The 16,647-nt window shown below is 44.8% G+C and overlaps 2 protein-coding genes across 2 annotated transcripts; one reads left to right on the forward strand and one right to left on the reverse strand.

The window, feature by feature from the left end:
- Positions 1 to 2,708: 2,708 nt before the first annotated feature.
- Positions 2,709 to 13,603, forward strand: LOC103902677 (epoxide hydrolase 1-like). The gene is made up of 10 exons (XM_009283766.2): positions 2,709 to 2,820; positions 4,165 to 4,188; positions 5,118 to 5,331; positions 6,141 to 6,321; positions 7,110 to 7,340; positions 7,711 to 7,840; positions 8,792 to 9,006; positions 11,789 to 11,897; positions 12,229 to 12,354; positions 13,311 to 13,603. The coding sequence occupies exons 1-10, from the start codon at positions 2,792 to 2,794 to the stop codon at positions 13,510 to 13,512; spliced, it is 1,461 nt and encodes a 486-aa protein (XP_009282041.2). The 5' UTR covers positions 2,709 to 2,791; the 3' UTR covers positions 13,513 to 13,603.
- Positions 13,604 to 15,494: 1,891 nt separating this feature from the next.
- On the reverse strand, positions 15,495 to 16,061 carry MAD2L1BP (MAD2L1 binding protein). Its single transcript, XM_009283817.1, has one exon. The coding sequence runs from the start codon at positions 16,059 to 16,061 to the stop codon at positions 15,495 to 15,497; it is 567 nt and encodes a 188-aa protein (XP_009282092.1).
- Between the last annotated feature and the right edge of the window lie 586 nt (positions 16,062 to 16,647).

Genomic DNA, 16,647 nt, shown 5'->3' on the forward strand with positions numbered 1-16,647 from the left:
CTGGCAGGTTATGTTGTGTTTGGCTCCTCCTGCTTGTATCCAGCTGCTAAACCAGCTGAAAAAATACATTACGGTAACATTTCCACGTGCACATTTTCTATCGTTGCTGCAGGGGTATCCTGCAGATCAGTGACAAGAGCAAGAGAAGAACATAGAACACAGAACAAGCTCTCTGTTAGTATGTGATTTGTGCAATGGAAATGTATGAAATCCTTTTATAAAATGATGCCAGTCATAAAGGGGCGAACAAGCTCTGATATGTGATTTGTGCGATGGAAATGTATGAAATCCCTTTATAAAATGATGCCAGTCATATACGGAACAAGCTCTCTGATATGTGATTTGTGCGATGGAAATGTATGAAATCCCTTTATAAAATGATGCCAGTCATAAAGGGGCTGCGGGATGGCAGCAATTGGAAGTTTAGATGGAGATGCAATAGTGAGATACAGTATATCAAATATTATTCTCTCTCTTTTTTTTCCCATGCCAGAATAGCAGCTGAACCAGCAAAATCACAGCACTGGGATAGAGGCAGAAAAATTTCTAATGGTGCTCTGAGGAGGCTCTTTAAAAATGGGTGTGCTAAGACATCTGTCATTAAGGATAAGGGATCCTGCCCCAGTGCAGGGAGATGCTCTGAGACACTTCCACAGGTCCTTTCCTGTGGGATTCCTCTTTACATTTATGGGAGATGCATCAAAATCTCATGGGAGGCAGCCTTGCTGACTCCAGCAAGAAGTTTCTGCCTGGAATTGTGCATTTTAGCAACTAGAGGTTGTCAGAGAGAAGGGAAAAACCTTGTTTTCCACAGACAAGCTGCTGCAGCATCCCAGGGCAGGGGATTTCCTCTGGGACCCTTTGATCTCTGCCCACTAGCACTCACACAAAACTCCTGCATATACCCTGCATTTCAGTAGATGGGATCTTGGCATCTCAGCTGTTTCAGATTTATCAGCAGGGGGGGTTGTTGCCTTTTAGCCCCAGGGTATTAATGGCCTTGGTGTGTCCCCTTATATCTTAAGCAGAAGCTGTTCTGATTCTCCCAAATCTTTTAGACAGAGAGCAGCAACTTGTATCTTTTCACTGCAGCTTTAACTAGCTCTGCTGGCTCTTCCCACATTCCTGGTATAGATAATTTCACTCTCAGATATTTAAGCCAGATCTTCCTCCACCAGCTTCTGTGCTTTTTCAAAGTGCTAGGTAAGAAACAGAAATTTCCCAAGGTCTCTTTTGTATCCTGGAGTACCTGTTGTACCTCAGCCTGGCACCTTATGGGGTCCTCAACTACCTTCCACATGGGTTGTAATTCTTTCCTCTTGTTGCTAATAATTCTCTAGTCTTCTGACTATAGTCCCCTCTGCAATCAGGGATACCATCTTCCAAAAGGCATCCAGAGACCTGGTTTTGCTTTGGAAATAGGACCTTAAAGCTAAGTAATGCCAGATGGACATAACCAGAAATAGCTATGGTGTATCAATAAATTGAACTTTGACCAAACGAAGGATTTACAAGCTTTTCTTCCTGATGGCTCTTTTTGATGGCACGGTGGCTACATATGAACTCACAGCAGTATGAGATCAATCACCACAGGTCTCACTCGTGATGGTACTTCACTTTGAGCATTGCATGGAGATAGGAATCATTTCCTCTGACAGTAAAATGTAGCTATTCCTGGAGTGAAGCACAGCAAGGACACTGTGCAACAATTTAGGAAGGAAAAGCCTTTATCCAGTAAGATTTTACCGGCCATGAGGGAAATGAAATCTAGTTCCCTGAGCTAAAACAAAGCATTGATTTCTCTGGAAAATGAAAAACTTAGCTTTTCCTTTTTTTTTTGTTTTGGCTGCTGCAAGTCACAGGTGCACATGGGATAGAGCCACATCATACAGAGGTTGGAAGGGACACCTGGAGGTCAGCTCGTCCCACCTCCTGCTCAGAGCAGGTCCGGGTAGGTCAGGTTGCTCAGTGCCTTGTTCCTGTCAAATTTTTAATGCTTCCAAGGATGGAGATCCCACATCCTTTCTGGGCTCCCGTCCCAGTGTCTGAATACCTCCATGGTGAACGTTTCTCCTAATATCTAACCAGAATTTCCCTTGTTGCAATTTGCATCCATTGCCTTTTTTCCTTCAACTGTTGCTCCTTCAAGATGAGTCTGGGTTCATTTTTCCTATGCCCTCCACTAGGTAGCTGTAGACAGCAGTAAGACACACACACAACCCTCCCTTTGCCTTCTCTTCTCCAGGCTGAACAAGCCCAGATCTCTCTGTCTCTCCTTGTACGCCACGTGCTCCAGTCTCCTGGCAGCTTGATGGCCCTATACCACCAAGGGTGGGCTCACTCCAATCTTTCCTCTACCAGCAAGGCCAGAACTGGAAACGGCACTCCAGATGTGGTCTCACAAGTGCTGAAGAGAGCGAAGGATCGCTTCACTCAGCCTGCTGGCTAACACGCTTGCTACATAGCCCTGTACACAGCTGGCCTTTGCTGCAAGGACACCTTGTTGACTCAGGCTCAGCTGAGGACCTCAGGCCAGTCTCCGCAGAGTTGCTTTCTATGTATTTGGCACCCAGCCTGTGCTGGTGCACAGGGCTATTCCCTCCCCATGCAGGACTTAGCATTTGCCTCTGTTGAACTTAATTTGCAACTGCAGACTCAGGCAATAGGTGGCACCAATGGGTGATGTAGCTTGCATTGTCACCGAGAGAGCGTCACTGCCCAAGAGCAAGCTGGCGGAGGAGACACCCGGGTTGCTTCGCTCGGAGCAGCGGCCAGGAGAGGAGGAGCAGGCATGTGGCAGGAGATCCTTCCAAACACCTGGTGAGATCCCCTCGGCGCGAGGAGGAGGGACCCCGAACGGGGCTTCCCGGGGTTGGGGCGGGAGAAAGCCCCTGCGGGGTCACCAGGCCATCGGAGAGCGGGAGCGTGTGGCTGAGTTCTGAATGTGAGTGGGGAGGAGGTTTTATTAGGCTGAGCCTTGTTTTGTGTCGCTCAGACAGCTGCTTCCGGGACGTGCTTGCTTTGTTGGCAGTGCTGACTTTGTGCCGTTGCCACGATAACTGGTTTCATGCCTCTGACTCACTAAACTCCAGGATGTAAGTGCAGGGGGACATTATTACTTGTGGCGTAAGCTGCTCAGCCTCCAGGGCGGTGGAGGCTGACACTCTTTGCTCTTAGGAGCCCTGTTCTTCCTTGTCTGGGAGCGGGCGGTTTAAGGAAATACCTCCTTAAAAATCACACATACGCTGCCTTAGAGATTGTTACCAAATCGCCCTGGGGACTGCTGGGGTCTCCAGTACAGCCAGCGGGTTCTGCACCACAGGCAGCAGTGGACAACGATACTGGGTAAAAGAAACAGCCAGCGGACTTGATTTTTCATGGAGTTTCATGTCCTTTTTTTTTTTTTTTGTCTCAATATATCGTAATTATGACACCAAACAGCTCCCTAATCTGGCTGCCTTCCACAAAGCAGAGTAACAAGACTTTCTCTTGTCACTTTTAGTTTTGCTAGATTTTAGACTGTGCTTTTCTTGCAAAAGAATCTACCAGGCTGAAAGAGAACCAAGTAGGATGTTTTCTTTTTCTTGCAGGCAGATGAGACCTAAAAGCTTGGTATCCGGCCAGGAGTAGTTAAAAGTAGCAAAGGTACAGCAGCGCATTGAACTCTGAACAGGGAAATATCCCACAAGCCTCTTCTGGTGCCAGCCCCGCAGCAGGATGAGCACTGCGTGGCTGGCAGCAGAACAACCCTTGAGCTTGAAAGTCCGCTGCCAAGGCTGTGCACCTATCGCTACGCAACAGTCAAAATAAACTATTTTCTTGGCTGAAGTAACACAGCCACTGGTAGGATGAAACACCGCAAGGACACCTACCCAGTTGTTTAGTGCCTTTTATCTAAATTGTGCTGAAGGAGAGACTATTATGGAAACAAATTATCTAGCCTAAAACACAGCCCAGAAACACAGTCTTCCTGTGCAGAGGCAGTGCTCTGAGCCTCTCTCTTCCTGCCCCATCCAAAAAGGAGGAAAAATAATGGCAGAGGTTGCCGGGTGGCTAAACAGCGTGTGATCCCATGGCTGGGCAGTAAATGGTGCTGGCTGGTACCATTCAGACAACACTGTCAGACTATAAGGATCTTTTTTTTTTTTTCCCCTCCGTTTGTAGGGAGACCATCTCGTCCCGGATCAGGTGAGTGGAATAGCTGCTCTGTGCTGAGGCCTCCACTTTTTATTAGCACCCTGGTTGGGGCACAGCATAGTCCCTTCCCTACCCTATACAACGACAACAAAATCTTCATTCACGGTTCCCTTGCAGCCCCCTGCAATAGCCCCAGACACCTCTACTAATCCCCAAGGGAAGCTGGAGAGCTTGAGGCACAGGTCAGAGGAACAAGAAGGTACACTACATTTAGGACTGATTGCTCAAGCATTTGAACAGTTTTGAAACATGCTGCATGTCTGTTAAAACCAACTCTGGTGACTTAGCTCCCGCACCTCAAGAAAGTCTGAAACCTTGCTGTCTAGAACAGAAGTAGGGGCACCAGACAGACAAGCTGAGAGCCTTACCCATGGAAAGCTATGGTGGAGGGCCAGTGTTGCCCTAAAAGATGACTGAATCTGTAGGGGAGCTATGTATAAAGCACTGCCAAGAGGGGCATATCTAGCACATCCAGCTCTCTCCAGCAGCTGAAGACCCTTGTCTCTACTCCTGCTCCTCAGCCCATTCTGTCTGTGCAGTTTTTATTCCTGGAGGAGTCCAGCTGCTACTATCCCATTCACTCCAGTACGTGCCTTAAAATAGACTGGCCCATATCCTATTGACCCTTGTCCCCCAGGGCACCCTGGCTCACAAGGATAGGGACAAGGAAGCCTTGTGATCAGCAAGTCCTGATCAGCAAGGACTTGAAGTCCCTAAGAAGCACTGGTGGATGTAACCCTGCCCCAAATCTTGCCTGTGATCTTCAAAAATCACAGAAACCTCCAGCCCCTGCTGACTCCATGGGATTTGTAGGCATTTGTTACTGCTTAGGCCCAACCGATGTGAATATAAGCCTCAGCGTAGTCCCTTTACCCTTGACACTCCTGTTGTTGAACACAAACAATTCTATGCCTCCCCAGGTCTTTTGAATATTCTCAGAAGAATGCAGTCTTGGTCCCTGTGGCTGTCCTGGGGGTTGGAGGGATGCTGGTTTACTGGCTGAGGTCTAGACACAAGATCAAGACTATTGAAATGGGCGATGGATGGTGGGGCTCAGGCGAAAGACCCCTAAAAGGGAAAGAAGATGAAAGTATCCGTCCGTTCAAGATTGAAACGTCTGACAAAGAAATCGAGGTACCGGTGGCTGGGATGTAGGGAGGGGCAGAAAGCTACGAGGTGGAGCGAGTCTGTCACCCACTTTACTGCTTCAAGGTGATGTCTTGGGGGTGGCAGCAGTGCACTTATATACGCCAGTGCTGCTACCTAGCACCATTAGATGATGTTCTGGCTCACCGTCCTTTATGAACGGGATTTGAGCTCAGATTCAGTGCAATGTCCCATAAAGACTTTCTGAGACCACAGACCCTCCATGCAATCTGGGGCTGCTCCTGCAGAAAGGCCACGCTTTGAGCAGCAGACTTTGACAGTGAGTCTGCGGATGGTGGAGCGGGGTGGGAGGGCATAGGAACAGCAGTTGCACTGGTGGGGAAGGACTGAGGGACTTCCACAGAGGGAAGGGCTGGAAGGGTGAAGAGGGACGGGGTCTTGACTGAGTTGCAGCACCCCTGTCCCTACATGCCTGTCCCTAATTATCTGGCCAACTAGCAGTCAGCAGCGCAGACTGAGATTCTTATACTTCTCTCAGCCGGTGGTGCCGGCAAGCTCTTAGTGCCAAAAACCCTAAAGTGAGTTAGCAGCAAGGCAAGAGTAGGACCCAGTACTCCTGAGTGCCCTAGGGGAGTTGGTAACCTGTAGAAAAATATATTCCCCATATAAACGATTCAGGAGGTCACGCAGAGTATGCCACTGCTTCAGGAGGGCTCGTGGCGTCCCAGATAGTGATACAAAAGCTGGCGGAGCCAGGAGAGCCCATCCGTGCCTGCCCTGGTGTAGGGCACACGTGGGCAGCTGGCCAGCCTCGCAAGAAGGGCTCCCCTCCACAGGACCTGCACCACCGCCTGGAGCAGGCCCGCTACACACCGCCGCTGGAAGGGGCCGCCTTCCACTACGGCTTCAACTCCAGCTACCTGCGGAAGGTGGTGGCCTACTGGAGGAACCAGTTCGACTGGCGCAAGCAAGTGGAAGTCCTGAACAAATACCCCCATTTCCAAACCACCATTGAAGGTGAGGGGGTCTCTGTGGCTTGAGCAGGTCTCACTCTGAAACACACGGAGAGAAGGGGGGGATTTAAGAGGTTACAATATTTAAGACAACAGTATGTATAACAGCTTAGTGATATGAGTGAAATATCACTAGTGGAGGCTATATTATTAACAACCTTCTATAGATTAAGACCATTACACAGTGGCAATAAGATTAGGTCTGCTTCAAGATGGGCTTCATCTGGCTCTGAACCTGTGCTAACTAATGATGAGGTTTTCTTCTGCTATTGCCTTGAAGCCACCTTTGAAAATTGCAAAATTTACCCAGATTCTGAGGCTAGAATTTCTCCCCCCCCCAGTTTAGCCAGGTGAGGTTAGCCAGACTTCAGGTAAGTGATCTGCAGGTTAAAATTCTATCTTGCACTTACTTTCTCATGTTTCTCTTTTTATCACCCACATATTTTGTAATTTTGTCATGCTTTTGCATGTGTCTTACCTGCATTATAGTATTCATTTAAGTGCAGCTCTACTTACATACTGTGAGACCGGTTTCTCAGGAGATGGATGCTTGGTCTCCTGTGACCCCAATATCTGGGGCTGGGATCAATACCTCTGTCTGTATGTAAAAGATGGAACATAGGTACAATACCAGGCATCCCCTTTCAGCTAGGCATCTTCTTGCAATGGATTGATTGTGTAACTTCTGCTATGAATGCTAATTACAATTTTGCCGCCCTCCTTCTTCAGAGTCCAGAGCAGAAACTGTGATGGAACCAGAGCTTTAATTTATCTGTCTTGGATGTGTGGCAGGGATCGATATCCATTTTATCCACGTGAAGCCCTCCTACGTCCCTCACGGTCGAGCTGTTCAACCTCTGCTGATGGTCCACGGCTGGCCCGGCTCCTTCTATGAGTTCTACAAGATCATCCCTCTGCTCACGGAGCCAGCCAGGCACAACCTGAACGAGGGTGATGTGGTGTTTGAGGTCATCTGCCCATCCATTCCAGGCTATGGCTTCTCAGAGGCACCGCACCAGAAAGGTAAGTGATGAAAAGGCTCTGTTGGAATCGCAAGGTTTTTGAAGTAATACCTCAGCCATCCCCGGGCCCCCTGGGCACTGCAGTTTGTGAATGCAGATGCTTGGCTCTGCACTAACACCCACGTGGCTGAGGCTCTGGAGATTTGGAAGGCAATGGTGGCTGGAAGCCAGGTCTGCTTTCCACTTTCTCCACTTTCCACTGCATTTCCATCATTTTGCGTTCAGTTTATTGCCAAGGAGTGAGGCAGAGCAGCATAGCACACTGTGCCTTCACACAGCAGCATACTCACATGCCTCTGTCAGGCCATGATCTTTGGCCAGGGGATGAACACTAGGACAAACAGGTCTCCTGTGTTTCTCTTTACCTACAGGCTTTGACACCATAGCAACTGCTCGGATATTTCATAAGCTGATGAACAGATTGGGCTTCAAGGAATACTACCTACAGGGAGGAGACTGGGGATCTCGTATCATCACAAACATGGCCCAGATGCTGCCACAGTGAGTAGCAAAGGGAATCAGCACAGAAAAGCTGCCTCCAGTTCTTACTCCACCTTCTGGCTCCGTGGTCCTGGTCCTGCCTTCTGTTTGCTCTGCCTCTCATCCCCTTCTGCTTTGTTTCCTCCAGGGACATCCCCACCCCTGTGCATTCAGTTATATTCATACGCTTTGCATTGATATTGGCACAGTTCTCACACTTCCTAAATTTCAGTGCTGTTTGGCTTCTCTTTCACTAGCTGTGGAAGTAAACTCTGCTGCATTTTGATTTGAGACCTCAAGGAGACAGATCATCATCCTAAATCAGGAAGGAGATAAATTTAAGAACAGCGGGAAGAAAAGGAAGGAAGGAGCTCAGCCTTTCAGCAGTTGAACAGTACCACAAAGTACAGGACTTTCCTATCTAAAATGCAGAGTTGAGACTGATCGGAAAAGAAACACAATACTTTCCTTAGAAGATGGCATCACAGCTCATTGTGTAGCATTTAATGGAAAGCAGGCACCGCAGCCACTCTTAGGTCAGAGAACAGATAAGGTGGGAAAGCTCTTAAAGCAGTTAGATTGCAGGCTGAGCAGCTAGCTCACTGTTCCCCATTGCAGTTGTGCTTCACAGCACCCAGAGCACTGTGACCACATGTGATCTGCTCAAGCTTTTCAGAAAATACCCAACGCAGCCTGTTTCCTACAGCACAGAACAACACCAGATCAACAGCCAGAGCTACCAGCGTGGATATGCCACATCCAAAAACTGAGTACCTAAAGCTAACATCATACCAGCTGTACCATTTCTAACTCCCATATTTTTTTTTTTTTTAACCACAATGCACCTGAAGGGCTTTATGTATTTGGCTCAGTGAAATGCTTCTATCACAGCTCCAGTCAGACTTATTTTCTAGAAAATTTGGAGACAGAAAATCACTTGATTTAACCTTCTATTCATTAACTTAATTTTAGATCTGTGAAAGGGCTTCATCTGAATTTCGTCTTCGTCAGCAGACAAGGTTTGAGAAGGATGATTTCTGTGATGCTTGGGGCTTATGTACCATGGCTCGTAGGCCTCACTAGGGAAGACGTTCGACGTATGTACCCTTTCATCCAGAAGAATATATATGAACTTCTGCGAGAGTCTGGATACTTACACATCCAAGCCACCAAACCAGACACTGCAGGTAATGAACCTTCTCTATATACCTGTGAACATTGTATACTAACTGCTTATGGTATATAAAAACTTATAGTTGAACAAAGGCCAACCATGTTTGAGAAGCAATGAGTTCTGGTGACTGAATGCAAGACATGGGGACAAGAACTGTGTAAAAGGAAGTTAAAAGGAACAGCTTAAAAAAAGATGGAGACTACAAATATCACTTTTCAAGGTCTTTTAAATGGCATGCCACTTCTCTTGGGGAAAGAACCCCTTTGCAAAAAGCCTCTTAAAGCAAAGCACAGGGTCCTGAAATTGAAGCTTCTAGAAATAAATGTGGGTGAAAACAAGAAAAATATCACAAGCAAGTGCAATGTGAAACTTGCAGAAAGGTAGACACAGCCCTTACACTTGAAAAGCCAGAAGCCTGACATAGTGGGGCCAGTAGGTAAGGAGTCTGAAGAAAGATATGGCCATCTCAGAAAAGTTAAATGAATTATTTGCATCAGTCCCCACTAGCGAGGATTATGGGGTATTCCTTTATTGAAATAATCCCTCATCAGGAAAGACAGTGGAGCTGTCTCAGACTGGTGTCAGATGTGGAGACCATAGAATGAATAGCACCCCAGCCTGGCAATTCACTGAAAAAGGAGAAACTCAAAACTGAAACATCAACTAATGCCTAGTCTGTTGCTTGAACTGATCACAATACCAAAGAAATAAAAGGAGACAAACAAGATACCAGGTTGGGATTTTTTTTTTTTTTTTTTTTGGGGGGGGGGGGGGGGGGGGGGGGGGTTAAGAGCCAAACAGGGAAGGGGAAAGGGGGGGGCGGGGGGGTGCGGTTTAAGAGCCAAACAGTGAAGGTAGCTCCAGAAAAATGAAGACCAGTAGTCTGGTCTCTGATCAGAAAACTAGCAGAACTATTTTAAAGAGGAGAATTGATTTACAGGTGATAATATCACAAGGAAATCATGCTTCAAAAATCAGAGCTCTGGCAGAATCAAAGAGCCGTGGATCCAGTAATGGAACATACTTCATTTCCAAAAAAAATTTGTTGAAGTTCCTTCCCCAGTGTTCTTAAAGAAATTAAACTGCCTTAAGAAAAGGATTAAGTTCATGGATTAATAACTAGTTAACGTGAGAATCAAAGCATAGGAATAAGTAAGCAAGTTCCAGGGGAGGGAGAGTATCACAAAAATCTGTGCTGGCACCTGTACATTTCAACATGATCCTAATTTCTCTACATTTAAAAGTTAATGGTTAAGTGAAAATTTGACAGCTATCCAGGGTTTCGTTTAGTCTAAAGACAACTGCAGACAGTTGCAAAAACATTTAAGTGACTAGTTGATTAAACTGGCCAATAAAAATTGATGTCAACAAAGTCCAAAGCAATATAAGTAGAGGAAGAAAATCATAATGGGCTGTAGTTTGGCTGCTGACATGTAAGGGAATCCATGAGTCATGGATAGTGCTTTGAAACGTCAGCTGGCTCAGAGTTTAAGAGAATCTTACAAACTCTTAAAGAAAGCAAAAAGAGACTAAGACAAAACACTAAATCTATAATATTCAGAATCTGTTGCACCCCTGTTCACCCTGTTTCATAAATATATTTTAGAATCAAAATAATACAGGAAGGGGAGAAAAGGAAGACTGAAGTGACTGAGCAGCTTCCATACAAGCCCTGTACGTAGTCCAGGACTCTTCAACCTGGAAAAAGAAGAGCAGGGATTTTTTTTATTCCCTACACAGTCTCAAGAAATACCTACATTATCAGTTTAGTTCTCATTAGGCAGGTTTAAAGCAAAGCTAAAGTATTTTCACTCACCACAAGTTGTGGTACCTAAGACGTGGTACAGGTTGAATGACTAATAAGCTGCAAACAAGACTGGTATTTCTGAGCATCTAATCCATGGACATTGAATACAGTGATTCAGAGGCAGCTTTCAGCCCAGAAAATGCTCATCTCCAGACAGGTCATGTGCTAGCTGGCACATTTTAGCCTGCCCTACCATTGTTGGTCAAAGCATTTACATGACTTCAGTCTGTAGCAAAACCCTCTAGGCCTGCCAGCGCAGGGAAACTGTTGTGCCAATGCACAAACTTACTTTGCGTTAGCTATGTCCACTATTGAGACCATGTTGTGCATCATCTTCTACAAAGTGCTAAAGTCACGCTAAAATATACTTGAGAGTAGGCAATACTGAGTATACTGTAAAACTACAGCCTAGGGTACGGTACAGGAATTGTCCCAAGACAAACCTCTCTCACTACTGAAGTAATCCCTATCTCTGTTTTACAGGTAAGAACACAGATATAATACGCTGTGTAACTGCTGTGTTTATAATGTTTGTTAGTGTTCCCCAAAGGCAGGAACAGATACACAGCACTCCACTGTTTAAATTAGATAAAAAGCAATGAACAGACCTCAGGGTCCTAGTTATCCATGCTAAGCAGGATAACTAGTGCTCCCAAATAGTTTATCTGAAATTTCTTTTCAGAGTGTAATCCCTTCATACCTGAATTTGCTCCTTCTGCCACACATTACCAAGAAGCCAACAGGACTTTCTTAGCTCCTAGCTTCTTTTGTATAGGAATTACCCGAGTTTGTAGTCCTGTCAGTTACAGCTGGAATTCCATTGGGGTGAATCTGTCAAGAATAAAGTACTACCAGGGCTAGTAAAATACAGACTCTCTACTGAATTCTCATAGAAAACGCTGAAGAATCTGTGAAAGTCCAGTTTAACTTCCACTGAAGTGTTGCAATGCCAGGCAACTGCAATAGCTCTCCTGTTCTCCTGAATTAGGTTGTGGACTGAATGACTCCCCTGTGGGGCTTGCTGCATATATTTTGGAGAAATTCTCTACCTGGACAGATAAATCATTTCTGCATAAAGATGATGGAGGCTTGGAAAGGTAAGAAAACAGATGCTCTTCCATGAGATGACTCATTAAAAGAATGAGCATTGATGACTAATGAGGAGATAGGTAAAAGACTGGCCAGTCAAAGCTGGATTTTAAGGATGAAAGACTACATATGACAAGTAGTAGTTTAAACTTATAGCAGACAGCCTGCAAACTACTGCTTCAGCACCAGGCAATTTTGCTCTGGGCACATGGGTGCCGATTAATTTGCTGCTTGAAAACGAGTGGAAAACAAGAGGAAGAACTGTTCAAGGCATGAGCCCAATATAGTGTATTGAGAAACAGCTTCCAATGAAATTTCTTCATCTTCCTCTCTCAACAGCAAATACTCTCTTGATGAGCTTTTGACCAATGTGATGATTTATTGGGTGACATCCTCCATTGTGTCCTCAATGCGATTCTACAAGGAGAACATCTCCAAGGACCCTGGTCTAACTGCTGATGCCAGGTAATGAAGTGGCAGGTGCAAGACACATTTGCAAGTGAGATTGAACCACATTTGCCTGTAAAAACATTTAGATCACTTACACCAGCAAATTTAATTAGTTAAAAAAATCCAAGTTCTTATTTTCTTTTGATAAATATAGTTAAGGGTCACTTTTCTTTTGAACCTATAATTCACACAAGGTAGCTTGTGGCCAAGACAATGCAGAAGACTTAAAGTATATTCAGTCTTGTTTGTGTTCAAAATACAGGTCTATATACTTATTCACCAAACAAATGTAATCTGTGGCTCAGTTCAGTTAAAAACAAAACAGAAAACCATGAGCATTTCTAAGAGAGTTTAAACAGAATTAGGAAGGATATGGCTTACTGGTGGATAAGCTCAGAACTACAACTGTTAAACGCAAACTTGGGGAAGCAACATGGAGAGCAGTACTTGAAACCAAGCACCTTCTAACAGCCGCTGGCTTTAAGATGACTGTAAGAGAGGTTGACCAGGAAAATGCTGCTGAGCAGAATTCTCCAAGTGATTGATCATACAAATAGGAGAACCTTTTTCTTTGTAGACTGAACCAGTTTACCTTTCCTCTCGAGTGTCATTTGTTACACTGGTACCATATATTCTAAAGTAAACATGAGCTAGCTCATTTCTGACTTTCACAAAGATGTGGCATCTTGCCACATATCACAAAAGTACAAAACAAGGTAAGCTTAAAAATCTGAAACATTTCAAGATTGAACTGTGCACAAAGGTGGCTCTACTTTATACATCTTTTGGGTATAACATTCTTAAACTCAAGGAGTTCCAAATACAAGGGAAGCTCTTCAGCAGAGTACAGACCACAAAGTGGGTTGCTGTGGTGAAACTTCTCCAGCTGACTGCACAGTTACCAGACTCAGGTTTTTTTTACAGACTTTCCCCAGGACTTTTCAAAAATGCAGTTAACTAATGTCTTCTAGGGTTGGAGTGGACGTTCCCACAGGGATTGCAGCTTTTCCTCAGGAGCTAGTACATACACCACGTGCCTGGGCAAAGGAGATCTTCAAGAACATCATCACTTACTCTTACATGCCACATGGAGGACATTTTGCTGCCTTTGAGGAACCAAAGCTTCTGGCGCAAGACATCATGCGCTTTGTCAGAAAGGTGGAACAGCTGTGAACCTGCAGCTTAGATACATATATAGAATGAAGTTGTTCTGCCACCAGCAGAACCTTTACTTTGAGGGATTAAATAAATCCAATGTAATCACATACAGAAGCCAGCATTTTATTTTGATAATTATTATAGTACTAAACTTGTTAAATCAAGCTATAAAGCTCTTCATAAGAAAAAAAAAGCATCTTGTCTTCTTTCATTCCCAGCACCATATCATTGCTGCATTCATAGTTCAAGTATAACAGAATATGTAAACAGTTTACTGCAGTAACATTGCACTCATTTGGGGAAGAGAGTAGAAAGGAACTGGCCTCTTGTTCCTCAGAACTAAGGCTTCTGTTCAAAAGCTTCTTTAAATACTTGAGTGCTAGCATTCTTAAATATGCGTTACAAGCAGCTTTGGTGGAAATGTAAAGGGTTTTGATCTCCTGAGCACAAACACTCCTATGTTCAAGTTGTATTTAATTCAAGAGACCTGCGATTACATACTCAAGTGGGCAGCTGCACATAAGGCAGCTTTCTTCATTCTAGCAGTTTTTTCCCCTAGAGCTAGCTTTAGCAGTTACTACACATTGTAAACAGTTGTTAATGGATAAGAAGGCAGAGAGAGACAGCACTCCTAGCGTTCTCCAAGCTCAAAAATACCAACTTAATTTCCTCCTAGTTCTATAATCTCATTCCATTCCAAAAGGTTAACATTAAAATATGCACCAAGTGTAGAGTTAGTTCAACCTTTACCCTCCTTTCAAAGGATTTTTACCACCCCATCGTGCAATCTTTGCTAGCAAGAAACTGCAAGCAACCTCGCTACCAGTAGGCTCAAGCTTCTCTTCAAATGGGATAGAGCTATTAAGCTCATTACATTACAGACACATACCCAGCTGACTGAAGATAACTCCAGCAGATAGCTAGTTCTGACACACTGTGCTCTAAGGGTTTGTCTCCCTCCCTCCCTGTCCCATTCTGCACTAGACACCAGGCCAGAAGGGCTCAAGTTCAGCTTCCAAGTAATACATTCTGACTTAGAACAGGAATTTGACAGGTAAAGGTAGTGCTGAACTTGATCACACTCCCCTCGCCTCTCCTTCACATTTCAGAAACATTTAGAGTCTAAGACTTCTAAGAGGTAAAAGTAAGCAAAAAACCTTACGTTTTTGTTGTTGTTTTAAGTGAGAATAAGCTAGCATATTGGGGCAGGAGTCCTAACTTCCTCTGAAGAGGGTTAGAGCAGAAACTGCTTTTAACTGTATATCCGATTGTCAGGGCTGTTGGACTAAAGGTTAGTAAAAAAAGTAGGAAGATGTGCTTCCCTGCCTACACAGGACTGCTTAACCTCTTTTCATCACCAGTACAAGACAGTGCTAGGTACAAGACCTCCCAATTGCTGAGAAGGCCCACTCTTTGGATTATTAAGTAACTGAAACTGAGTTATGGGGAAGTCTGATTTTATCAAATAGATGGGCAAATACTTGAGTACTCAAGCCTGATCAGACTGCAGGGAAAGGTCTCCTTTTACAGGAATAGGGTAGGTAAGAATGGTTATGGCCTTTATAGTAAAGGCCAAGAGTATTAATAATCACATACATTATCTAGAGGCCCAATCAGCTAATGTAGTAATTATTACCAGAGAAATGGCCACATTAAAACTCAGGAGAGAGAAGACTGTACCCACTATTTACCAGTTCAGTAAGTATGTGACAGGAAAGTTTTACTCCCAACACACTAACTCATCTCCTGTGCCACAACTCAGGTCCCTAAAGAATCACTGTATCTGTGTGCAACTGTGCCTTAAAGGGTATTTGCTTTCAACAACAATTCAGGAGGTAAAGACAGATGAATACAGTCAAGCTACAGGAAGGCAGGAGATGCCCTGGAAAAAAGATCCGGACAGACAAGAATATGCGGTTACATTTGATAAAGTTATTAACACTTAAAGCAGCACCAAAGGTTATTCAATATTCCATTAAAGTTCTACAGAGCACAGGTCATTCATGAAAGCCTTTGAGCGTCACTGGTGCTTGAAACCAGACATAGTCCTCCCAAGTAGAAGTCATATGCTGAGGAGGCAAGGCACTTATGTTGATGTCTCCATCACAGGACAAGTTAACAGTTAGTTTCCTCCCTCGAGTCGGCACTTTATAGTTGAGCTTGGGCCGGAACCAATCAACACCACAATTGCGGTGTCCTTGGAGCATAACAACAGTGCCCATGACAGGGAGAGCCTTAAGTTCACTGAAGACATCCGCAACAAAGAGTGAGTGAAAGAGCTTGCGAACACAGGATGCAGTTTTCAGGCTCTCCTCAGCACTGCCCTCACAGATACCCTCCAAGTTGAGCTCATAGAGCTCCTTGGGGCTCATGACATTGCCTCCAAGTAGAATAAGAACCCGAGGAACCAGTGTCAATCTAAACATTACTTCCAAGTGCTGGAACACTCCCTCCAGCTCCATCAGCACCTGCTGGCACTTCTTGCTTGCCAGGTCCATAGAGGGTGGCTTCTTAATCACATCTCCATCCTGGAAAACAAAACAAAACAGATTAGTACCTTTCATTATTAGGACATATTAGTGCTAATTCACTCTTCAGAAAGCATGGCCCATCCCATCCCTGAAAGTCAAGGAAGATTCAAAGGGTTTTATGCTCCTTTTAAGAGATACAGGTATCCACATATAGACTCAGAAGATCCGAGAGGAACACAAAAAGCCACTCTATAGCTACTCAGTTTGAATCTGAATCTACATCACACTACTGATGAATTCCCACAAGAATTAGAAGCCCCATCTTTTAAAGACCAACTATCACTCCAAAACCACTTTTTTTTTCCTTAGAGTTGTTTGGGTAACAAACAAAACAGTGATATGCTTTGAGCAGGAAGTGGGACAAGAGAGAAATAGTAACTTGTTGAGACCTTTAGCCACCTAACCTAAAGCTTTTTTTTTTTTAAATGAAGTTGCAGTAACATTTGAGGATACAGCTACAATAAGCACTTCACTTTAGAAGCAGTCGACACATTAAAATACGAGTTACCGAGCTAGAAGAGCTAGCTGACAGGCAAAACTCAAATGCCGCAGCCTCTGCGGCACGGCCGCCCCTGGGCCCAGGGGGTCCCCAGGCGTCCCCCCCGACCGCCCCCCCGCG

This window comes from Aptenodytes forsteri, unplaced genomic scaffold (assembly GCF_000699145.1).
Source record: "Aptenodytes forsteri isolate BGI_AS27 unplaced genomic scaffold, ASM69914v1 Scaffold309, whole genome shotgun sequence".
NCBI lineage: Eukaryota > Metazoa > Chordata > Aves > Sphenisciformes > Spheniscidae > Aptenodytes > Aptenodytes forsteri.